The 20,970-nt window shown below is 41.3% G+C and overlaps 1 protein-coding gene across 1 annotated transcript in view; it reads left to right on the top strand.

Moving 5' to 3' along the window:
• Positions 1-14,324, top strand: part of stxbp4 (syntaxin binding protein 4) — a gene marked incomplete at both ends in the record, with an annotated part of 75,426 nt that extends 61,102 nt beyond the window's left edge. Inside the window, 4 exons of the mRNA XM_080021909.1 lie at positions 301-350; positions 4,179-4,315; positions 13,579-13,636; positions 14,171-14,324. Coding sequence (XP_079878035.1) covers positions 301-350; positions 4,179-4,315; positions 13,579-13,636; positions 14,171-14,324 — 399 coding nt within the window. The remainder of the gene's footprint in view (positions 1-300; positions 351-4,178; positions 4,316-13,578; positions 13,637-14,170) is intronic.
• Positions 14,325-20,970: the final 6,646 nt, after the last annotated feature.

Genomic DNA, 20,970 nt, shown 5'->3' with positions numbered 1-20,970 from the left:
CCATCTGCTCCTGGCTAATTCCCCCTAGCCTTCTCTCTACAATAAACTGCTGTTAACAACCCCCGTCGTCTGTGCCAGATGGCCCTGAAAACACCACTTGGATGGCTTGTGGTGGCGAAACTGCCACAAAGATGATTCTGATTAGGCACTTTAATCAATACTCTCAGCTCTCAACTTTGTCGATCTGAGTCTTTGGTGTGATGAGACAAATCCATGGTAATATAACAGGAAAAAGACACGATCGGCTACAGCTCTAACTGTCTGGTCTGTAAACTAAATTAAAAATTTGTCAATCCACAGAACGTTCGGGAGTTCCTCCTGGAAGCCCAGGGCCCTACCAAGAACTACAGGTAAGACGGGAACACAACCTAACACCTTTCAATTTTATGGGAGCTCAGATTTGGCTGAAATTAAGAGAGGAAAGAAAGTGATTTTCTGTTATATTGCTGCAGAAAGACAGGCCGACAAAGAGTGAAAGAGGGAGAGAAGCGTTGTGTTTGAGGGTTAGGGTTAGTAGGGTTAGTAGTCTGAGGTTGGAGTGGCGCTGAACAGCGGGGGTTTATCCAATCTCTAATGGCAACCGACTGCTCTGAGGAAAAAGAGTTTCTTTCTCAGTAGCTCCTCGGTCCTTCACGCTGAAATAGCACCCGAATCCAAACTCCTCATTATAGCCGCTGCGTCTTTCTGGGAAAGCAGTCTATCACCTCTTGGAGGTCTCATTAGGGACCTAGAAGTCAGGGATGGCTGTGGGTGTGTTATCAAAAGCAATATTTGCATGTCAGAAACTAGAGCACTAGAGGCTTTTAAAAGTGAGTGAAGACTTAGATCCGCCATATACCTGTATTTGTAGACTGTTTTTATCTACGTGTAAGTGTTCGAGCACACTATACTGTTATAGATAAGTTCATTACTGAAGGAACGCCTGCGTGCATATGTTTGACCCCACAACACCTCTTTGGGAGTTGTGTAATGAGGGACCCCGCAGACAGCAGAGCCCATTAAGCCCAGGCTTCACCCTCCCATCAACCGAGGCCTCTCCAACCCCACGGGTGAGGCGTGGCACCCGCGTGGCCCCGCATGATCCAGCATGGTCCAGTGGAAGAGCAATTATTGCCTCTCCTGGCCCTGAGCCAGGGCACAACTTACAAAACAGGCCTGACATTGTTACAACGCAGAGAGTGCCCCCGCATGAGGTCATGATGTTGTTTTGATGAAATGTGATCAGGTGGGATTTTATTGGTCGGAGCTCCTCTATCTAGGTCACTCTCAAACCAGAGAGCCTCTCTGTTTAATGAACGCTGTCTATGTTTAGCATATACGGAAGGTATGTTTCTGGTTGGAATATATCAAGGTAAAGCTTACCTGCGAGTTTGTGTTTGCCGTTTTCTTTTTCTAAATTGACTGGTTTAAGATTCCTGTACCATCACAAGAAGACCTTTCTTCAATTATCATGTTTACAAAAATTTACTTGTTTTAGGGATCTCTTTCAAACTGTATTAAGTGATTGAATCAGAAGACTCCCTGCAATGTGAAGGATGGTTAAATGCAGCTGATCACCCCAGAGAATCATCTCCCCCATCAACGGCTACATTTGCTTTTTCAGCTGTTTTCTTTTTGAAGGTCCATCAGAACTGACTCCCCCTTGCTATAAAACCATGAGAAGTACCTCAGAACTCCATGGTGCGGCTCCCTCTTTTGCTCAAAATGGCTAGAGTCTGTGCGAAGACAAGACATCAAATTCATTAGTTCCAGGTGGAATAGCAGCTCCAGAAGAACAAGTTTCACTCTGAAATCGAGGAATATTTGTAGCCATGAAAGGTTCAGCCCTTTTTTTTGAGAGTCAGTTCTTGACGAGTCACTCAGTAAAAACAGTCAGATTATCCGACTCTTTGTTCATTTGATTCAGTTGGTGTAACGGACAGTGAGGGAGGACTTTCTGAGAGTCAGAAGAGTCGGTTTGGCTCAAAATTGTGAATGGAATTCGCACAAGAATAATTTAATTCAAAATGCGGCAAGAGCAAAAGAGCAAATCAGTCACATTCAATATGAATTATGCCAAATTCATCTGCCTGTTTTTTCTTGGACTTTAAATTAGTCATCGGTAATTATTTTCAGTTTGTCAACTATTTTGCCGAAGCAACTCCGTGTCATTTAAAGATTTGTTCGTCTTGCATCGCTATTAGTAAGCCATAAATTCTACTAACTAAGCACAGTTCTACAGTTGTCGTAGGTTTATGTTATTGTAAAAAGTGTGCTGTGGAAGAAAAAAGGTTGGGGAAATACTGGTCTGACATCTTACTTACCCCAAAAATATTTATAGTATTTAAAAAGGCCAACACAGAAAAGACAGAAATGTTTTGTGTGTTATAGTCCTTCCACACGAGACATGAAGTGACATTTTCCATTTCACTGTTCTCAGCAACCCAACATGAGAGCGTGCTCATTTACAGTACATCAATGGTCATTTTCTTGAATTTCCCTTAACGTAGCTTTAAGAATACAACTTTTGGGGGTGCTCCTAACCCACAAGGTAGCACTTAAGATTTCAGAATCATCAGTTCTGTGCAGGGGGAGAAAAAAAGATCTGTGCCCAAACTCTTAATTATTAGGTCACCCACATACAGAAACGACCTCCTCCCCCCACGCTTGATTCCTATTTTCTTCACGGGGTCAGTGGGACACCTGAAAGGCGCTCTCATAACCAGTTACTCCCAGTGTGTGTGCGGGGGGGGTCTTTTTCTCTTCGCCTCTGGATCTGTTTCTAGGGCACTTGATAGCGGAAATATAGGGTTGACCAATTGTCAAACGGCACCAGAGAATGAAGTGTCATTATTCTTTGTCTAAAAAGTAAATTACTCCTCAATGGCATCGATTCTGTCCGTTCACGGCCAAATAATGACTTCCTGATAAGGTGGAATATTACATGACTGACCACGCTCGTAAATCATTTTTTACATTAGCGCAGGTAGTGGATGGGGACAGTGAATGGGGTTGGAATGATTTTCACAGCAGAGTTAAATAAAAGGCATATTTTGGTCAAAGGACTCTTTACAATGTTGGGGTTGCTGTGATTATGGAACTAGTAACATGTATGTCATGCAGCATTCATCCTGTACATAAGTAGTTTCACCACCTGCTGCCAAGAAAATCAGTACAAAACCCATTACTATAGTCCGATCCCCACATGGGACTAATTTTAAAATGGTAATCCATGACATCATTTTGTTAATTTATACTGATGAACGAAACCATACTTTTGATGGAGGAAAGTTTGAAATCGGTCAAATCTGACTGAAAGACAACAAGGGTTAACTGGTGCTTTATAAGAAACAGCCATTCAATGTATTTGCATTGTGCTCCTCTGTATGCCGTTGCCATTGTTGGCGGTGGGGCTCAAGAAGTTAAAAGCAGTCATGGTGATAAGATAAAGCGGCATAGATTGTTGTGGTCAGTAAACTGTTGAAACAGCGTTGGTACAGTGCAGTATGTTTTGATTATCAGCCCAAAGCCGGATTAAGATAACAAAATGACTCCATTACAGCATAACAAAAGTTTATAATGGCTACGAATGGTCACATAACAAAGGAGTGGAGCCATCACAGTGTTGGACATGGGGCTAATTAAAGATGGGGAAACATGACACAACTTGCAACTTTCAAGATTCGGCAAAGATTCTGAGATTCAGGTGCAGTTGTAGTAGACTGGCTACTGTAGAACATAGAACTAGAACATGTAGTCGCAGCCATAATCATTATTGGGACTAGGTGTTTCGTGATTATGTGGTGCTCAACGAAGACTCTGTAGATGTGCCAAAAGTTTGAGCTGGCTAAGAGAGAGCTTGTGGCTTTCAGCAGGGTGCTGCTACGGAGGAGCAACATTCTGGGTCTTGGCCCCAAAACTGCATTTAGATTGGTGCTCCTCCAAGGCAGCCATTGTGATGTGTGCAAGTCGATGTGTGCAAGTTTTTTCCAGCAACTGTCTTGAATTCATTGAATTTCACTTCAGGCAGCTCCCAAGTCTCACAAATTTCCACTCCCCAGACCAAATCATGAAAAACACAAATATATTTCACTACATAAAACAATAATAAAAGCCACATCAGCAAACCAAAAGATGCGTAGGAATTTTTATTCCCAATGTGTTGACTACACCCTTCTCTCTGTTTTCCCACACACAAGTTCCGGAGAAGCTAAAGGGGGTGCCTCGTCGCAGGGCGTCTCCCCCCGCTGCCGAAAAAGCCCCTGGACAGTCACCACTCTGGCCCAAGAGGCCAAGGAGCTCACCCGCACTGTCAGGGCCATCCTGGAGGTCGAGTGTAAGTGATCCATCCCCGCTCCCTACAACGTCTGCATGTGGGTGTGCTCCTCCTCCACTATCTCCACCCCTCTGACATTTCCTGCACTTTTTCATGCAAACTCCATGGTGGATGAAACTGCAACCTAGAGCAAAGTGCTTCTGCCGGGTGTTTTTGTGAGTGACTGTCCTCCCTTGTTTCAGTGCTCACCTTCTAGAAGATCCACCCCACCCCAACGGTAGGAGAGCAGAGTGGACGAAGCTCTCAGGTTCCACGCGAGCGTCCGTTAGAGGGACCTAGCGGCGTATCCGATGTCAAGTGCTTAGCGGTTTCGCTAATCCAACCCCTACGGCCTTTCCTGCCTCCACCCAGTGTCTCTGGTCTGCATGAACCACGGTCCTAATTCTGCAACCTAATGGCATTGTCAGCGTATAAGCTCTACCGACCCCAAGTAACACTTTATTTAGCCTTTTTTGGTCATTCGCAAAGTGTTCTTTGCCACAAAGAGAGAGATCTTTGCTCCACAAATTGAGTATTAGGACTACAAAACTCTGGCCGGGGTTCAGTAAACGCTTGCTATACTTTAGCAAGCTATACTTACAGTAAGCAATATTGCCTAGGAGGAATGATTTGATGAATCAACCATTTCATATTAGATCCTATGCAGTACTTATTACTGTAATCATGATCGTACTTCATAACGGTACACCTTTGGACGCAAAATAACACCTTTTCATTTGATTAGCATGATTATGTGTGTCAAATGCTTTCACAGTAAGCGTTTACTGTAATCTACTGAGGGAACATATTACAAGGATGGTTGTAAAAGTGTGAAAGAAAGTGTTACCAAACTTATATCTGTAGAATAACTTGATAGCCAGCATTACAAAACCTGTTCAATTACATTTAAGCCATTGAGCTTAAATGGCTAACTTGAAACTGTGTCGATGAAATGATATTCTTGCTGACGCAACAATGTTGTACTGTTCTCATTTCATTCCTGTGCTCCTGTGTCTGGGCGACGGGAAGCTTGTGTCTTGTGTGGTAGCCTAGCCTGCAAAATCATTCTTAGAACAGCGTATACCAGCAAAAGCACATTATGCTACTAGAAATATTATAAACCCTTAGTGCTGCACCCACACTGAGAATGCGAGGGAATATATGTGATAGGAAAAGGCAGGAAGAGTACCGTACAAGCTGTGCAGTACATTTATGAAAATCGAACCATTCTGCTAAAAAATGTCCAATCAATTTCCTTTATTTATATATATACACTGCAAAATATCCAAAAAATTGAAAAGGTTATAATGAACAAATATATTTTTGGATTTATATATGAATATATTTTCATGTTTTATACTCATAATATTACTGATTTTTTTCCCCCCATTACTGTCAGCCGTACTGGTTTTTCTCTCAAAAAAAACCCTACTTTTCAAAGATAGACGCTATCTGAAAAGGCATTTTCCTAATGAGGGGAAAAAATGCACTTTCTGGAGTGGGAAAGAGTAAAATGTTGGGTGAGTGATTGGGTGGGATAATGGGGAAAATAACCTCTTCGTTATTATAGTCTCATTATTATTATTATAGTCACATTTCATCTCGAACCAATATCCCAAGACCAATGTTGTATTTATAGTTAGCAAATCTCTCAATATTATCCTGGGAGTGTTTGTTTATAATGACTTTCATGTGGGAAAGAACCAAAATATCCAGCTTCGTTTTCTTTGCGGCGCTTGTCGCTATTGTTTTTTTGCCGGCCGTTAAGTCCAACTGGAACGACGGCTAAGTTGAACCATTTGAATCTTCCTTCCCGGGAAACGTTTTCGCAGCTTTCTCGGGGGTAAATTACCAGGAAAAAAATATTCCTTGCAGCGAATCCTTTCTCATCTAATATTTCTCCAATGAGCCGAGGTCCTGCCCTGTTGGGTCCCAACGACCACTTAGTTTAACCTTTCATCCACACCCCCCTCCCAGGACATAATTTGGTCTATAAAAAATGTTAATAAAAATAAAAACAAGGCAAGATTATTTGAGTCTCTTGGGTCATTCGGACAAAATGAGAAGAATAGGAGCGTAGAAAGAAACATCAGATAGAAGGTGAGAAGTGAAATATCTTGCACTTAATTGCCACAAAAAAACACTTTTAAAAAAGACGTTGCTGCATACAAAGTCATACTATTTGAGCACACTATGGTTTTGGACAGAACTAACACTATTTTAGTGTACTAAATACTATGCTACAGTAGTATGCTATTTTGGACATCGCAACCAGGCTGGCAGTATTGGGAAAGGGCAGAGGGTGTGGTTTTTCTATCTGGTTAAACGTTCCATCCCTGAATAGCACTAGTAGCAGATCTTTTCTTTTTTTTTCCACTTTCTTTTCAAAGGCAGTGTTGCCTGGATACGCACTCTGCTTTAACCGACAGGTTCGTTTAGCTTCTCTCTTGTGAGTTTGCGTCATTTGGAACGTACACCCACACATACCTGGACACATTCGACGCACAGGCAGGTGGTATTTTATTGAACAGATGAGTGGTACACGATCGCAGGGACAACAAACAATTACCCCCAGACTGTCAATCCATGTTGTCTTGCAGTTTCTATTAATGTATTGTTATCCATACATGGTGTGTAGTCAAAATGCTGTCAATTCTGTGCTGGGTTCTGAGCTGCGAATAGAGGAAAATCCACTCTATTCAACCAGTTTCTTGTGGGTTTTGCTTTTTATGGAACACTGTTTATTGATGAACTGTATTAGTGTATTATTATTATTATTATACTATTATTATTGTCACTGAATCATTTATCACGACTTATACTGAACAAAGAAATACCAATTCAAACCCAGAATTCAGCTCCTTATAGGATAGGTTCACTATTTTTCAACCCGGCCTTATTATTAAAATGTTGGTCCCCATCAATTATTACTGTTCATAGTGCAATCTCAGTGAGCGATTTGCGATCAAGAAACTTACCACTGCAAATTCTCACTGAACTTACAGTCCTGTGGTAGTTTCGCTTACCAGTGGCGTTTTCAGAGATCTCCGGCACAGAGACACAGACGACAGGGTTTCAGACACAGTTTATTCTAGAGAGTTGGTTAGGTGGAATAAGCCCAGGAGCAGATGGCCAAGGGCTCCTATCCTGAGTGTGTGTGGGGATGGAGGTTTTTACCTGTTTCTCATTAGACCAACCAACGAGAAACAGGTAAGCAGCCACTCTGATCCTGGGCCCACAGTTACCTAGACCCAGGACAGGTGTGGCTTATTGGGCAAATGTTTAAGTCAGGGAAAAAATAAACATGTTAAAGAGCAACTATCAGGTTCTTTATGAATTCACAATTTTGGGCTTATGGGGAAGATGCTTTGAAGAAAACTATATTTTTTAAAACCTTTTTTAGAGGCAAAAAGAGCAAAAATACAAAGAGAAATGTAGGTGTTTTTGTGTTCAGTCCTGGAGGGTTTGTTTTTCATTCATTACATGTAGAAAACTAACGGAAATTAATTAATCTCCTTTAGTTTCCTACTAACAGAACCCTATCCACAAGCCTCCCAACACTTAATATGGGGTCCAAGTGGTGGGGGGGAGACAGAGAAAATTTGCAGCGGAATCGTCTCTTAGTTATGTTTAACTTTTTCGTTTCACACAAGTACGAAACTCGGAAATATGGATAAAAAATAAAAACACACTCTGAGCATCTATCCGCATCTCTTGCCAAGTTGCTATTTACTGCAGTGCTACTAGCTCTGTCCTGTCTCACACCTGTCGCATCACGTTCAAGTTTGCAGGTTTTAGGTGGATGTGGCTAATTGCATTACATTTTAAATTTACATTTTACAAATTACTCCAGCTATAATTCTAAGTAAGAACATTTTAAAAATATTTTTAAAATCAAAATGTCACACCATTTCCCCACACATTATTTCACTGGATATGCAAACCTACAAGTTGCCTTTAAAATCTTGTTTTTGAAAATGACAATCTCACATTACAGTCAAATGTGTGTGTGTGTGTGTGTGTGTGTGTGTATATGTATATATATATATATATATATATATATAATATATTTAATTAACAGGTTTTGAATGCCAGTAATATCAAATGTATTTAAAACTACTTTTCGCAATTGCTGCATAAGATCTTAAGAATAATGTTGACTACATGGGTTGCCAGTAGGAAATGGTGCAGCTTGCTGTTTCTAGTCCCTTACGTTTGGGGCGGATGTAGTCATGAGACCTGATTTGCCGAAGTTAAAAAGAGTCAAATAACCCTGAAAACCCTCATAAAAGCACAATATGCAACCTTTTTTTCGAACCAGTTTTCCTGAATTTCCCCCCTTGGGATCATTAAAGCTTAACATATAACATAACATACATACCTTAACATACATAACAGTTTTGCATAATAATATTGCAAGTTTCCCCTTTTCGCAAAGAAGATTTAACATTTTTTAACAAGATTTAAAAAGGCTGAAACATTTGCCGCATTGGACTGCATTTAAGCTCAGTGAGAAGTTGCAGCAGAGTGGTACATTTCTCAATCGCAAAGCATTCACAGAGATTGTGTTATGGACAGTTGCAAATATTATATAATTTGAAGGCCTGGGATGAAAAATGGCAAACTAATCCATTAATATATCAGCATCAAACAAACCTATGATAGAAGTATGTAATAATCATATATGTACATACAGTATGTGATTCATATAAGAACACACAATGTTTTCTTTCATAATAATGGCCTATTTTATCCAGGGATCATAGGATGTATACTATGTTGTTGTATACTAACGTGTACTATGTTTATATGCTATTTTAGTGCCCAATGGGTTTTGTACAGTATGATATATTAAAAAACACATGGCATTAGCATGAGAGACTAAACTAGAATTCACAAAACGCATTGTTTAAATTTAGTGTTGGTATTGCTGGTGGGTGTCAAATGTGCAATAAATGCAACACAATCATGTAGGAAAACAAACACCTTGTCCGTATTGTGTGTTCACATGTGAATAATATAAGTGCAACATATACGATTGTTCTCGATTTTGTTTTTGCTTTTCATGTGGGAACCCAATATATCTGTACTTTTATGTGACGCTGCATAACGTACTTGTACTTTTAATTAACATGACAAAAATGAACTGCAAGGTTATCGTATTATTTAATTTTTTCCTTTTTTTGCTTCGGTGGTCGTTAACAATGCTGTGAATTTCTGGAGATTGTTTATTTTTTTATATCAATTTGCTATAAAACAAAATCCACTGGAAGTTATGAGTAAAGATTTGATACGTGGGGGTGGCAGGGTGGGGTCGGGTCGGGGGGTAAACGTAGAGTAGGGTATACACAGTTTGGGGCATTCTCCCTCACTTGTATTGTATAATGAATAACCCCCGAGTCCTCTAGCTGTAAATATTGCTAATAAAGACCTCCCTCCCTAGTAAAACAGACCTTTTTTTCCCCCTGCCGTGTCGGACGATGAGTATTCTTTCGTAAAAGAGCACACTTGGATGTTAAAGGTACATCTCATTGAGGCAATGTACATTTTTTTTAGCTTCAGTTCTACAAACATGGCCATGTCTCTGGCATGCCCTTAACAGCAAACACACAAAGTTGCACGCAAACAAACAAGCCACGCCAACACCGCATACCCACAAACATAACCGGGCCAGCTCTGCTGGTCACACTCGGAGAATGTGTCTGAACATTCTGATTTGCATTTCCATTTCTAAAGCTGACAAACTGACAATTCACTGTGTAAGTGGACACAGTAAAACTGAAGGAATTACAAAAACTTTTTTTTTCTCTTTTTTTTCCCCACATAGGCTCGTTGATGTGGTTGCCAAGGCAACAGCCAGGTGTTCTTTTTCTTTTATGAACCTGTATGCCTCACCAGTCTCTATGCCTCAGGTATATAACACAGGGTAGGCTATTTGTATGCCATTGCATCCGACACAGAGTTAATCTGCAAGTGGAGTTCAAATTCTCAACCTGCAAAGCCACTCTTTATTAATCATTAAGAACTGCTTGCAATATCTCTGTCCTTTGGACGACCTGTGGGATGATAGGAGCACAGCATTTGTTATAAATGACCACATCCAATCCCCCTCTTGGTAGGACGATCTTATACTGTTTTGATCAATAAACAACTTCAGTAATCATTACTTCGCCAAGAGGGGGAGAATCACCATGTGTGAGACAAATAAACATAGAAACGTCATGAGTCACGACAGACACCTCATGACCGCAAGAACACTCTGAGCACAATGCACCACAGTCACAGAAGACCCCCCAACCCACAGAGATAACCAAGAAACTGCAGAGCACCAAGAGCAGGCATAAGACATACCCGATAGTGCACAACCTGGGATGCAGGCGCCCCGGCACAGACCACAGGCCTGGAGTCGGGCCTGACAGACCAACACCCCGCCAGAACTAGCCGCCTAGCGGGTGAGGTGGTGGGGTAGGGCCCCATTTTTTTTTTTTCTGCAGATGATGCTCATGTAGATCCTGATTAAAAAGTACCAACACATTGCATTGGCGGTGTTAGTCATTGACAAATAAATACAAATATAAGACTTCAATTCATTTCAATGCAAATCTACTGGATTCGCTACTGGATTCACTTCCAGTCGAGAAGTAGTTCACTATGATTCTTGTGTGGCTTTGGCCAATGGCAAAATAGTGTTGGCTGCATTTACCTAAGAAGGAGCACTCGATAGGAGAGCCCCAAATGGAGGAAGCTGTCATTTTTTTCCCCATATCACATCCTATATACAATAATATGCCAGTGTATAAGTTGGCAGCAAAATTAATGATGTGCTTTTCACTTTAGTAGCGAGGTGGAGGAGTAGATGAGGTCATTAGGTTTCATATCCAATCAAGTGCATCGCTTTGGAACTGCTACCGCCTCCTTCACTAAGGGCCTAAAATGGAAAGTTTGACCATTAAATATTTGAGTAGAAAGCAAAGATATTTCAGCATTTCCTCCCTTCAACTGCCCCGATACATTCAAATCCTAGCTTTCATCTCAACCGGAAAGCCCAAGATAGTATATTTGCAAACCTTTGTGTGTTTATCAAGCATCTCCAAGTCTTTGAAAAAGGAAGGTTTAGGAACATTGTAAAACATTAACTTTGAAATGCTTCATAAATATTTTGAAACATTTTAAAATGTTCTTTTAAAAGTTCTTTTGAGACTGTCTTTTGGTAATTGGAAAGAAGTAGAAGCACATATGATAATTATAGCTTTGTCAGGGGTTCTGGAGCTTTTAGGATGTGCGTACGTGTGTGTAGTTTTGTTGAACTCTTGCTGAGTCACAGATTGTAGTTGTGTGTTTCAGTGTGTGTATGCATGCTTGTTTACTGAGTGTGTGTGTGTGTGTGTGTGTGTGTGTGTGTGTGTGTGTGTGTGTGTGTGTGTGTGTGTTTGTGGCGCAGCGGTTTTGCACATACTGTAGATGTGCCCTTCTGTCCTTGTTTGTGTGTGTATACTGCCATCCACGTGAGGACCATGGCAACTGAGGACCAGTGTAGGATCAATAGGTAGAGCGTATGTAAGGAATCGATGGGGACAATCTGGCTGAATGGCACTGGTTAGGACAGTAGGCTTTTACACAGACAGTCACACAGTGATCTCTTTCACACACACACACACACACACACACACACACACACACACACACACACACACACACACACACACACACACACACACACACACACACACACATGCATAACCAGCATCCTGACAATCTTGTTTTCTTTCTTCCTACTCTTTTTCCAATGAGCAAGTCTTTCCCCTCGAGACATTATTGGACAGCATCATGCTGCAGTCTTGGCCTGGTGTTGCAAATGACATTCCTCATTCCCTGTTGAGTTGGTAACGGAGTAATTTCTCACCAGCAATAACACCCTGTGATCAATTATGAATTTTCATTTCCAGAAATGTCAATCTGTGTTCAATGAAGGCAATCAAATGTGAACAGCTAGCTAACCACTAACTAACCACTTAGGCGCATCGATTTTCCTCAATTTCCAAATTGAACAAAACAAAAAAGCTGTGTGTGCGTCACACACGGCTCCCCATTGCTTTCAGTTGCTATGCTTTAATACATTTAATAAATTTAAGTAATAAATCCTGCACTTCTGTAATGGAGAGACTTTCTCGATTTCCTGACTCGACTTTAATATGACACCGTTGGCACGCGATGAGTATGTGTTTCCCTTCAAGACAGTTGAGTAGGCTTCAGTGAGGCCCAGGGCACATCCACGGTTTAAACTGCTTAAAGAATGTGGCCGATTGTGGCCTGAGCAATAGGATCTCAAAGCGTCATCAATGCCTCTTGGGTGCGTTTACCCCTGTACTTAGAGCTGTCCACTTGTGATCGGATCACCCAAGACGCATGTTAATGCCAGGCATTGTCTGGTCCTCGTACACACACCGGCATAGTGATGCTTACAGTGGGAGACCCTGGAGAAGAGAATCTGTATTTGTGCCAGAATAAAAAGATCACACATGTCTGTCATTTAGTCTGGCGGGAAGGGTAAGTGATGACTGTGGTTTGGAGAAGATCCAGATTGTCAGACCTACTAACCACAGAAGGTCAATATTTACTCCCAAAGGAAATTATATCTGCTGTTCCTCCAAAAGAGAGGGACAAGGGGTTTTCTCTACCATCATCTACTCTACCTCCACTCTACCTATTGGGAACTACTGGGGGAAGCAACGGTTTTTGTCAATATCAATATCTTATCGTAATTCTATATCAAATTTTGTTTATTATATCAATCCCCCTTCACATCTGCTCAGATCTCGCATCATTTTGTTTAGATTGATTTTTCTTATTGTATCTGGGTCGTTTTACTCATCGTGCAGAATGTGTGAACACACCCCTTCGTCGGTTTTCTCATGAAAGTGGTTTAAAAACTCTGTTGTCTTTGTGTTGCCCTGAAACAATGTTAAGAGACATATCCCATCACATCAAGGACCAGGAGCGTAGGTGTATGAGTGCTATACCGTGGACAAGTACTGTCAAATTAAATCAAAGGGTGTTAACAACAGGTGGGGCTACTCACGGATTACGGAAGGTTGCTGAGGAAAGAACAACATACTGCAGTTGAAGAGCGTTCTGGGATGCCTTGAACTGATAACAGTGTCCCTAGCAATGCAAAAGCAAGGGAAATTGAAAGTAGTTATGAGCGGTGTTTCTAGGGTTTTAAACATGGCGCCCTCAAAATCATGTCATGACGTCCCTACCTGCCTTTTATGTTTTTCCCACAGGTCTACCGTACGGTTGGGAGGAGGCTTACACTAACGATGGGGTTAAATACTACATCAAGTAAGCGCACGCATCATTTGCAGGGTCACAGAGTTTCCTAATACTGTATCTGACTCTTAAGCTTATCTTATGAGGCTAAAGCTAATGCTAAGTACAAATCAAAAATAGTTACTCACAAATTCAAAAGATGAGAAATAAATAAATCTCAAAACCTTATTACTAATATATCAAACTTAACCTTTCGTGGAAACTTAACGTTTCCACGTTTGTATTTGTAGCATTACCTATCGGCGTCAATTAGCAATCAGCTTCAATTAGCTCAGTCGGCGTCCATGTTAGACAACCCTTCCACGAATTAAATTGCTATGAGATGGTGGTCTACAGGCCAGATGGCACTATTGTGCTCAACTTTTTACATTAGAATTCTAATCAAAACAGAAAGGAGAACTCTTTGTTAGAGGGTCCCATCCAAAAATTATGCAAAACCAGTGATATAAGAATCAAACACTATTTTGGTGTTGACTGCATTTCTTTGCCTCCGCAGGGTGCGTTTAACTATCTGAATATTGTTTTTTTCTGTGACCTGTATGTCAGTCATGTAACACAGACCACATCGTGGACCCACCCTGTGACCACCACCATCCCCAGGCCTCCCCCACCTCTAGCGGAGAGGGCGGCGGAGGGGGAGAGGGTGGAGGAGGAGGTAGAGGAGGGAAAGACCAATTCTTCGGTGGAGACAGAGATGTAGCGCCTCATTTGCAGGAGTGCAGTTTCCTTGGGCACGGGCGCCAAAGTGATATGAACGTTTTGAAGAACTTTTGTCTTCATGTGTTCCTTACCTCAAAGTCCATACATTGCCACTTTCATTCACCGGTTACTTCTAGTGGTGGCTGGGTGGAGGATGGAGATTTTATTTCCTTCTGCTTTCCATTGACTTCCACTGCTATTGCAAAAACAGTCAAATTTGGAATACAGGCTCACGACTCTTTTTTTTTTTTTTAAATACTTGTGTGGGCCGTTTCAACCAGCTCATATTTTGGTCAGCCGTATGTTTTGGATATTTGGTTTGTAAAAGGGATGGAAGTCAATGTAGGGCAGAAAACACAGGTGTCCTGCAATGAGCACACTCGGCTACGCGCTCGGGGGATGCGGCTCGATGAGGCGTCTGGTCGGTTGCGGTGGGGCAGCCTTGTCCTTGTGCGGATGTTGGTGGGCATGGGGGCCCCGCCGGCTTGCAGGCGAGTGGTTAGGGTGGGTAGTGGGTCTGTCGGTGCTGGACCTGGCTCCGGGCCTGCGGTCCGTGCCTGGCGTCCAGCAGCAGTGTCTTGTGCCGGCACGTGGGGGTGGGTTGTATGTGTGCGCCTCGGGGATGTGGGGTCTCCTCGCGCTCTCTGGAACTGCTTTATGCTCCTCCCACAGGCACACGCACACCACCAGAAACTGCTTTGAACACAAACCCCAACAACCTTCTGGTTATAGCCATCACCTTTCCTCCCTCATTTACTACCACAACTATGACAGAAAGAAGCCACGTGCCGAATTGCTGTTCCAGTTTTCCTGGACTTAATTAACTCTGTTTGGTTGATACATGTTGTCTGATGTTCCTATGTTTATGTTTTTCCATGTACATTGTCGTTGTTTGCTTCTATGTTTAATGTTTCACCTGTGGGGATTCTCCCCCTCTTGGGGTAGTGATTAGTTGTTTATGGACCAAAACATGGTAAGATCATTTTCCAAAGAGGGGGGATTGGTGGCGGTTCGCTACAACCAAAAGCTGTGCTCTTACATCCCACAGGTCATCCACAGGACAGAGTTATTGCAGCAGTTCTTGATGATTAAAGAATGAATAAGTTGCGTTGAGTTGCATTGCAGGTTGAGAAGTTGAACTCCACTTGCAGACCAACTCTGCCCTAAATGCAATGGCATACAAATAAATACATTAATAAATAGAAATGTAGGGCAGAAAAAAAATCGTGATTTTTGCTAATGTCTCCGTTCATCCAATTGAATCCAACTCAACTGGCCAAATATATATATACACACACGTGTGTGTGTGTGTGTGTGTGTCTGTGTGTGTGTGTATATATATATATATATATATATGTATATATATGAGACCCCTACTTTTACTAGCTATTGAGGCCCTGGATTATCAGTCTCTGGGTTGTCATCAACCCTGATACTTTTAAGGAAAACACCCCTTCAGAGATAATGGACTGTTCTGAAAGTTGCATAATTTCCAGGAAGTGAAATCCTCTGGCTTTTATGAAGTTGATGGTAAAAAGACAAGTAGGTGTCCTGTTCTTTTAATGAATTATCTTTGTTATGTAATGTCTGACAGAGGGGGATCAGCCCTGTTATCAGAAAAAGCATACGTTAAAATGTTATTTTATTGTAAAATGAAATTTTAAATGTACATATATAGCAACATTTAAGCCTCTCATGAATGCACACAATGTGGTGTCATGACCTTTACCACATGGTTAGTAATGGCTGCCAATAACAATCAACCCTGTTTCCATCAACCTTGTTACCATTATAGACATAACTATTTCAACAAACAACAATCACTACAACACAGGTCAGCACAAGCTACCTAATATTAACTAAGGAGAAATAATAGGACAACAATATCAAAAATAACAAAACCAAACCAGAAAACAATGGAGGAATGTGGTACAGTCCAATTGGCACCACCATCAGCACTATTTTATGCCGGGACCCCTTTTTTTGGCCAGTTAGAACACTCCAGCTGCAATTCCACCAGGAACTGATAACTGAAAGAAAACATTAACTTTCGTGAAAATTAAACACAAAATTGCTAATAAACTGGTCTGTTATATGAAACCAAAATCTATGTGTGCAGTTATTTTTGTGTTTGTATAGTATATGTGCATTGTGGGTGTTGTGCTAAACCAAGAAACCTAAACTAAGTAAATGAAACAGATGAAAAGGGTTAACACCATGTTCTCTGGTTCAGTGTGTGGCTGCTGGTGTAGCCATCATACAGTATACTACAAGAGCTGCCGCAGTACAATCATTGAAGCCACACCAGAAATTGGCAGGCCAAAGCCGAGGTTCCTTCCTTATATTAATGAACGTCATTATACCGTCTATTGCTGCCGATTACAACCTACCCAGTCCCTCTTGTGTCGCAAATTATGACAATGTTTCAACTTTAGCGACTGTTTCTAAGTCTTTTCACTATCTGAGTGTTCACCAATTGTATTGGTGCCAGCCTGTATACAAGGGCATTACGTCATAGTGATGGATCAATATAGATCTATGCAACATCATCTCTCTCTCTCTCTCTCTCTCTCTCTCTCTCTGGGTGTTTAAACTAATCATACACTATTTTGTTCTTAGGATGACCCATGTAATTGTAAGAAACAAAAAAAATTATCGAAGAATGAGATTCTATTTTCTATGCACCTCGGGGTGAGGGGAGGCATTGGGCGAGTTGTGATCCGAAAAGTGGGATTGACAACTTGTGTGTGTGTGTGTGTGTGTGTGTGTGTGTGTGTGGGTGACAATTTCCACCCGGCCTAGGGCTGCTAGTGTGAGTATTGATTTTCCCTCTCAATAGCAGGTGCAGTTATAAATATCTGCTGCTCTTGGAGACACTTATCACATGACACAGGCATACTCATAAACACATAATGACAAGGTCCCCTGCCCACAAGACCCTGCCATAGCATGCACCTTACAGGACAAATGCAAATGCACACTACACTGTACCCTAGCAGAGATACCTCACGGTTCAAGTTACTTTTTATTATAGGATGAAATTATATTTCTGGCTATGAAAACACTGTGAGGAAAAATAAAATTATAGGATAAAAGGATGAATACAAATTACACGCAAAACAATACAGTAAATATGTATAAACAGCTGAATGTGAATATATGCAAGTAGAACACGCAGATGAATAGCAGCAAAACAAGTTGTGATTGCAAACAGGGGAAAGTAACTTACAAAATAAAATATGTAAAAATGAAAAATCTTTACAGGAATTGAGTGGAGAAAATGTACAAAATTTGGGGTGAAGTTGGAACAGTCAACCGGGGCATGTTCGCCATGCACGTACAAATGTGTAAAAAACACGTGTAATGTGTAAACATACCTTTACCACTGCTTGCCATTGCAAAGCTGTGATGCCAATGGTCTGTAACTTGTAACGCATGCACCTGGCCGTCCTCCACAATGCCACTTCCTGTTCAGCTCCTGGATTCAGTCAGTTGTTACCGGTTCCCCAATAGATGGAACGTTGCAGACTGTTGTACATTACCCACACTGAAGGCTGGACTTTTTTCTTCTAAATCTCAATAACCCAGAAGATACTGAGAATAAACAATATATTTTATATTTTTCTTTGTCGGGGGTCGGCAACCTTCAGCATTAAAAGAGCCATTTGGGCGCAATTCCCGCCAAATAAAACCCACCTGGAGCCGCAAAACCTATTTGAAGATAACACAGCATATATAGTTTCATCACACTTATGCTATGTATATAAGAACTGTAGTTTGTTGCGTTTATGAAATAAAAGAACTACAAACTGATAAAGACCGTCTTTTTATTTCTGTGCTTGACACAGCAAAACACTAAATTCTTTTGAAAATACTGGCACATATAATTTGTTTTTTAAATAAAATACAAAATGCAGGTCCTTCACTTATTTGTGGATTTGAAAAAATAAATATTCACTTTAATTAAAAGGGGCAAAAGAAATGTAAGTTTATGTTTTATCACGACTTAAGTCTATTTCAGTGTGCCGTCATCCACGACTATTTCCTCAGTCGCGTGCGTCAACCGTCGACCTGAATATGTGACCCACCACAAAAAAACTTGCCATCTGGCGCATTTCTGAAATCACCAGGACCATCATTCAACCTTTCTTGAAGGAAAATGCGATTTTTCCAGATTCGTGTTCCTTTGTGGGTTTTTTTTTTTATCTCTCAACGTATTTTCAAAATTGCGTTTGATTTATAAATAGTAGTAAAATGTTAAACCGTGGAGTTAAATATTACCGTAACATTACATGGGGAAACACAGTTCACTTACCGGGACGCGGAACAGTGCTGAATAACGCCGAGTGATCGTTTCCTTTAAAGCGACCGTCCAGGTGAAGATCATTCATCCATATTCCATGTGATGTGAAATCACAATGTGAAACCGTTTTGAAAGAATTCAACTTTTTAAATCGTACTATTTTACACACACGGAGCCATTGTTGTGAAACCGTGGAGAAGAAGAACCCTTCGGGTCACGCATCTACGTCACTTCAGTAAACAGACGGTTAAAGCGCAGCATGGGGTCGTTTCAGTCTCACTTGTCTGAAAACTTTCTTCTCCGTATCGTTATTGATTACGCGAAGCGGGTGGCGGAAGCTCTGCATCATATTTCGGACATTAATCTGACCAGTGTGATAGATCCAAGGCGGTGTTAGCAGCGCGTACTGGACTTAATTTTCCGCGATGATAGTCAGTTCTCCCACAGCGATGCAGAGAACGACAGCGGATTTCAAACTTAATGTGACGATGAAACTGAATATTTTCAAGAACCACCGGAGGAGACAGACGATACGTCCGTTGTTGTTACAACGGAAGAAGCTGATGACGTGATGAAGTCCGTTGAGGTTGGTGACAGTTTTTCAGATTTTCGGAGACTCATATTATTAATAGACTCTACATTTTGTTGTGTTGTCTGTACTTTTAAACTCCAAAATGATTTCACTTTATAAAACATGTATTTTCTTACTGTTAAATAAAAGCTTTTTTTTTTTAATCAATATTAGTTGTGTTGTTGAGCTGTTCATGATTGGCCCACTCAGCAGAATGTTAAGTAGCCATGAGGCTTTGTTTGTCTGCCAACCCTATTTGCATTCTGGGAGCTGGCTGAATGAACCTGGTGTGGGTAAAACTTTGGAGGTGATTATCTCAGAAACACGGTTTGCCACACCCTTGTCACTAACAAGTCATAGCTTTAAAAATATTTTCTTGATTTGCACAAGTGACACCTTGTTTGGAAGCTCTGATTCTCCTCTTTCAACTGATGGGACAAAGAAAATCTCGAAACCGCCAAAAGACCCTAAAGTACGTGGTGGGTCACATAGGAAACACAACTACATCAGTTCAGGGTCCGATATAAATATCTATATTTGCAAAATTAATAGCTCGTTTCCCTCACCTACTTGATGCGATTTCTGCCCCTGAACTTAACTGCAGAGCGTCTCCATATCCCGGCTGTATGATGTAACTTTGAGCTTCACACATGACTGTTAGCTGTCATCAGTGAGTCGCGACTGACTTTTGCTTTTTATGAAGTTCCTGGTGGAGAACACTTGCTCGCACAAGTATGTGGATCCAAAGATGGACAGGACCCCAAATGCGTACTTGTTCATGTTCATTTAGGTGTCGGGAATGGCATTCCATGTCTCAAACACAAGTTTGTCTGGTTTGGGGAGGTTTTCAATAACCAGCTTCATCAGCAGTGAAAGTAAATGAATCTGTCCAAGAAGCATTAAACATTCTATTTTCCTCAGAAACCTTTTTTGGATGTATCCATGGTTAGCTTACCGGGGTTTGAGAGCTCAAAATAACTCACCAGCCTGTCGACAACAGGTGACGCATACAAGGTGCGACGCATATTTTGATCGACAAAATATTAAAACACATTTTACAAAACAATGTTACAAGATCACCTTAATCTCCAGAATCATAAACATTACATTGAAAAAATTAACTAAATAGAATTAAATGTATTTAAACCAAATAGCAATTATTTATTCACATTATTTTCTCAAAGCCACAGGGAGCCACGGCAGAGTGATGAAAGAGCGACATGCGGCTCCGGCGCTGTGGGTTGCCTACACCTGGTCTAGGTAATTGGGCCCAGGATCAGGGTGGCTGTACACCTGTTGCTTGTAAGAATAATCAACAAGCAACAGGTAAACCCCCCATCCCCACACACAAGAGAGGAGCCCCTGTCATGAAATGCTATACATCTGCTCCAGGCTTGTTCCACCTAGCCCATTCGCTACAATAAAACTGGTGTGTTTTCAACCCCATCGCCTGTGTCTCTGTATCGGAGGGCCCTGGAAACGCCACTTGGATGGCATGTGGTAGGCGACAATGCCACACACTGTTACTTAAAAGACATTAAGACATGTGACACTGTAGTCTTTTCCCGTTTTGCAAAAGGAGATTTAGCTGATTGGCTCATTTAACTTGGATTGGGGGTGAGGTGGGTGAGGGGGGGGAAGGCTGTGCAGAGGGAACAAAATGAGCATAACACCTGATTTAGCTTATTCAGGTCAGGTTTGGTTGAGTTAATCATATTCCCTTGTGAGGGCCCAACACTTACCATTGGATTAGATGATTACTGTGTAAGTGTG

Source organism: Zeus faber, assembly GCF_960531495.2.
Source record: "Zeus faber genome assembly, chromosome: 20".
NCBI lineage: Eukaryota > Metazoa > Chordata > Actinopteri > Zeiformes > Zeidae > Zeus > Zeus faber.
The sequence above is the reverse complement of the archived record's forward strand: the minus strand, read 5'-3'. Positions and strand labels throughout refer to the sequence as shown.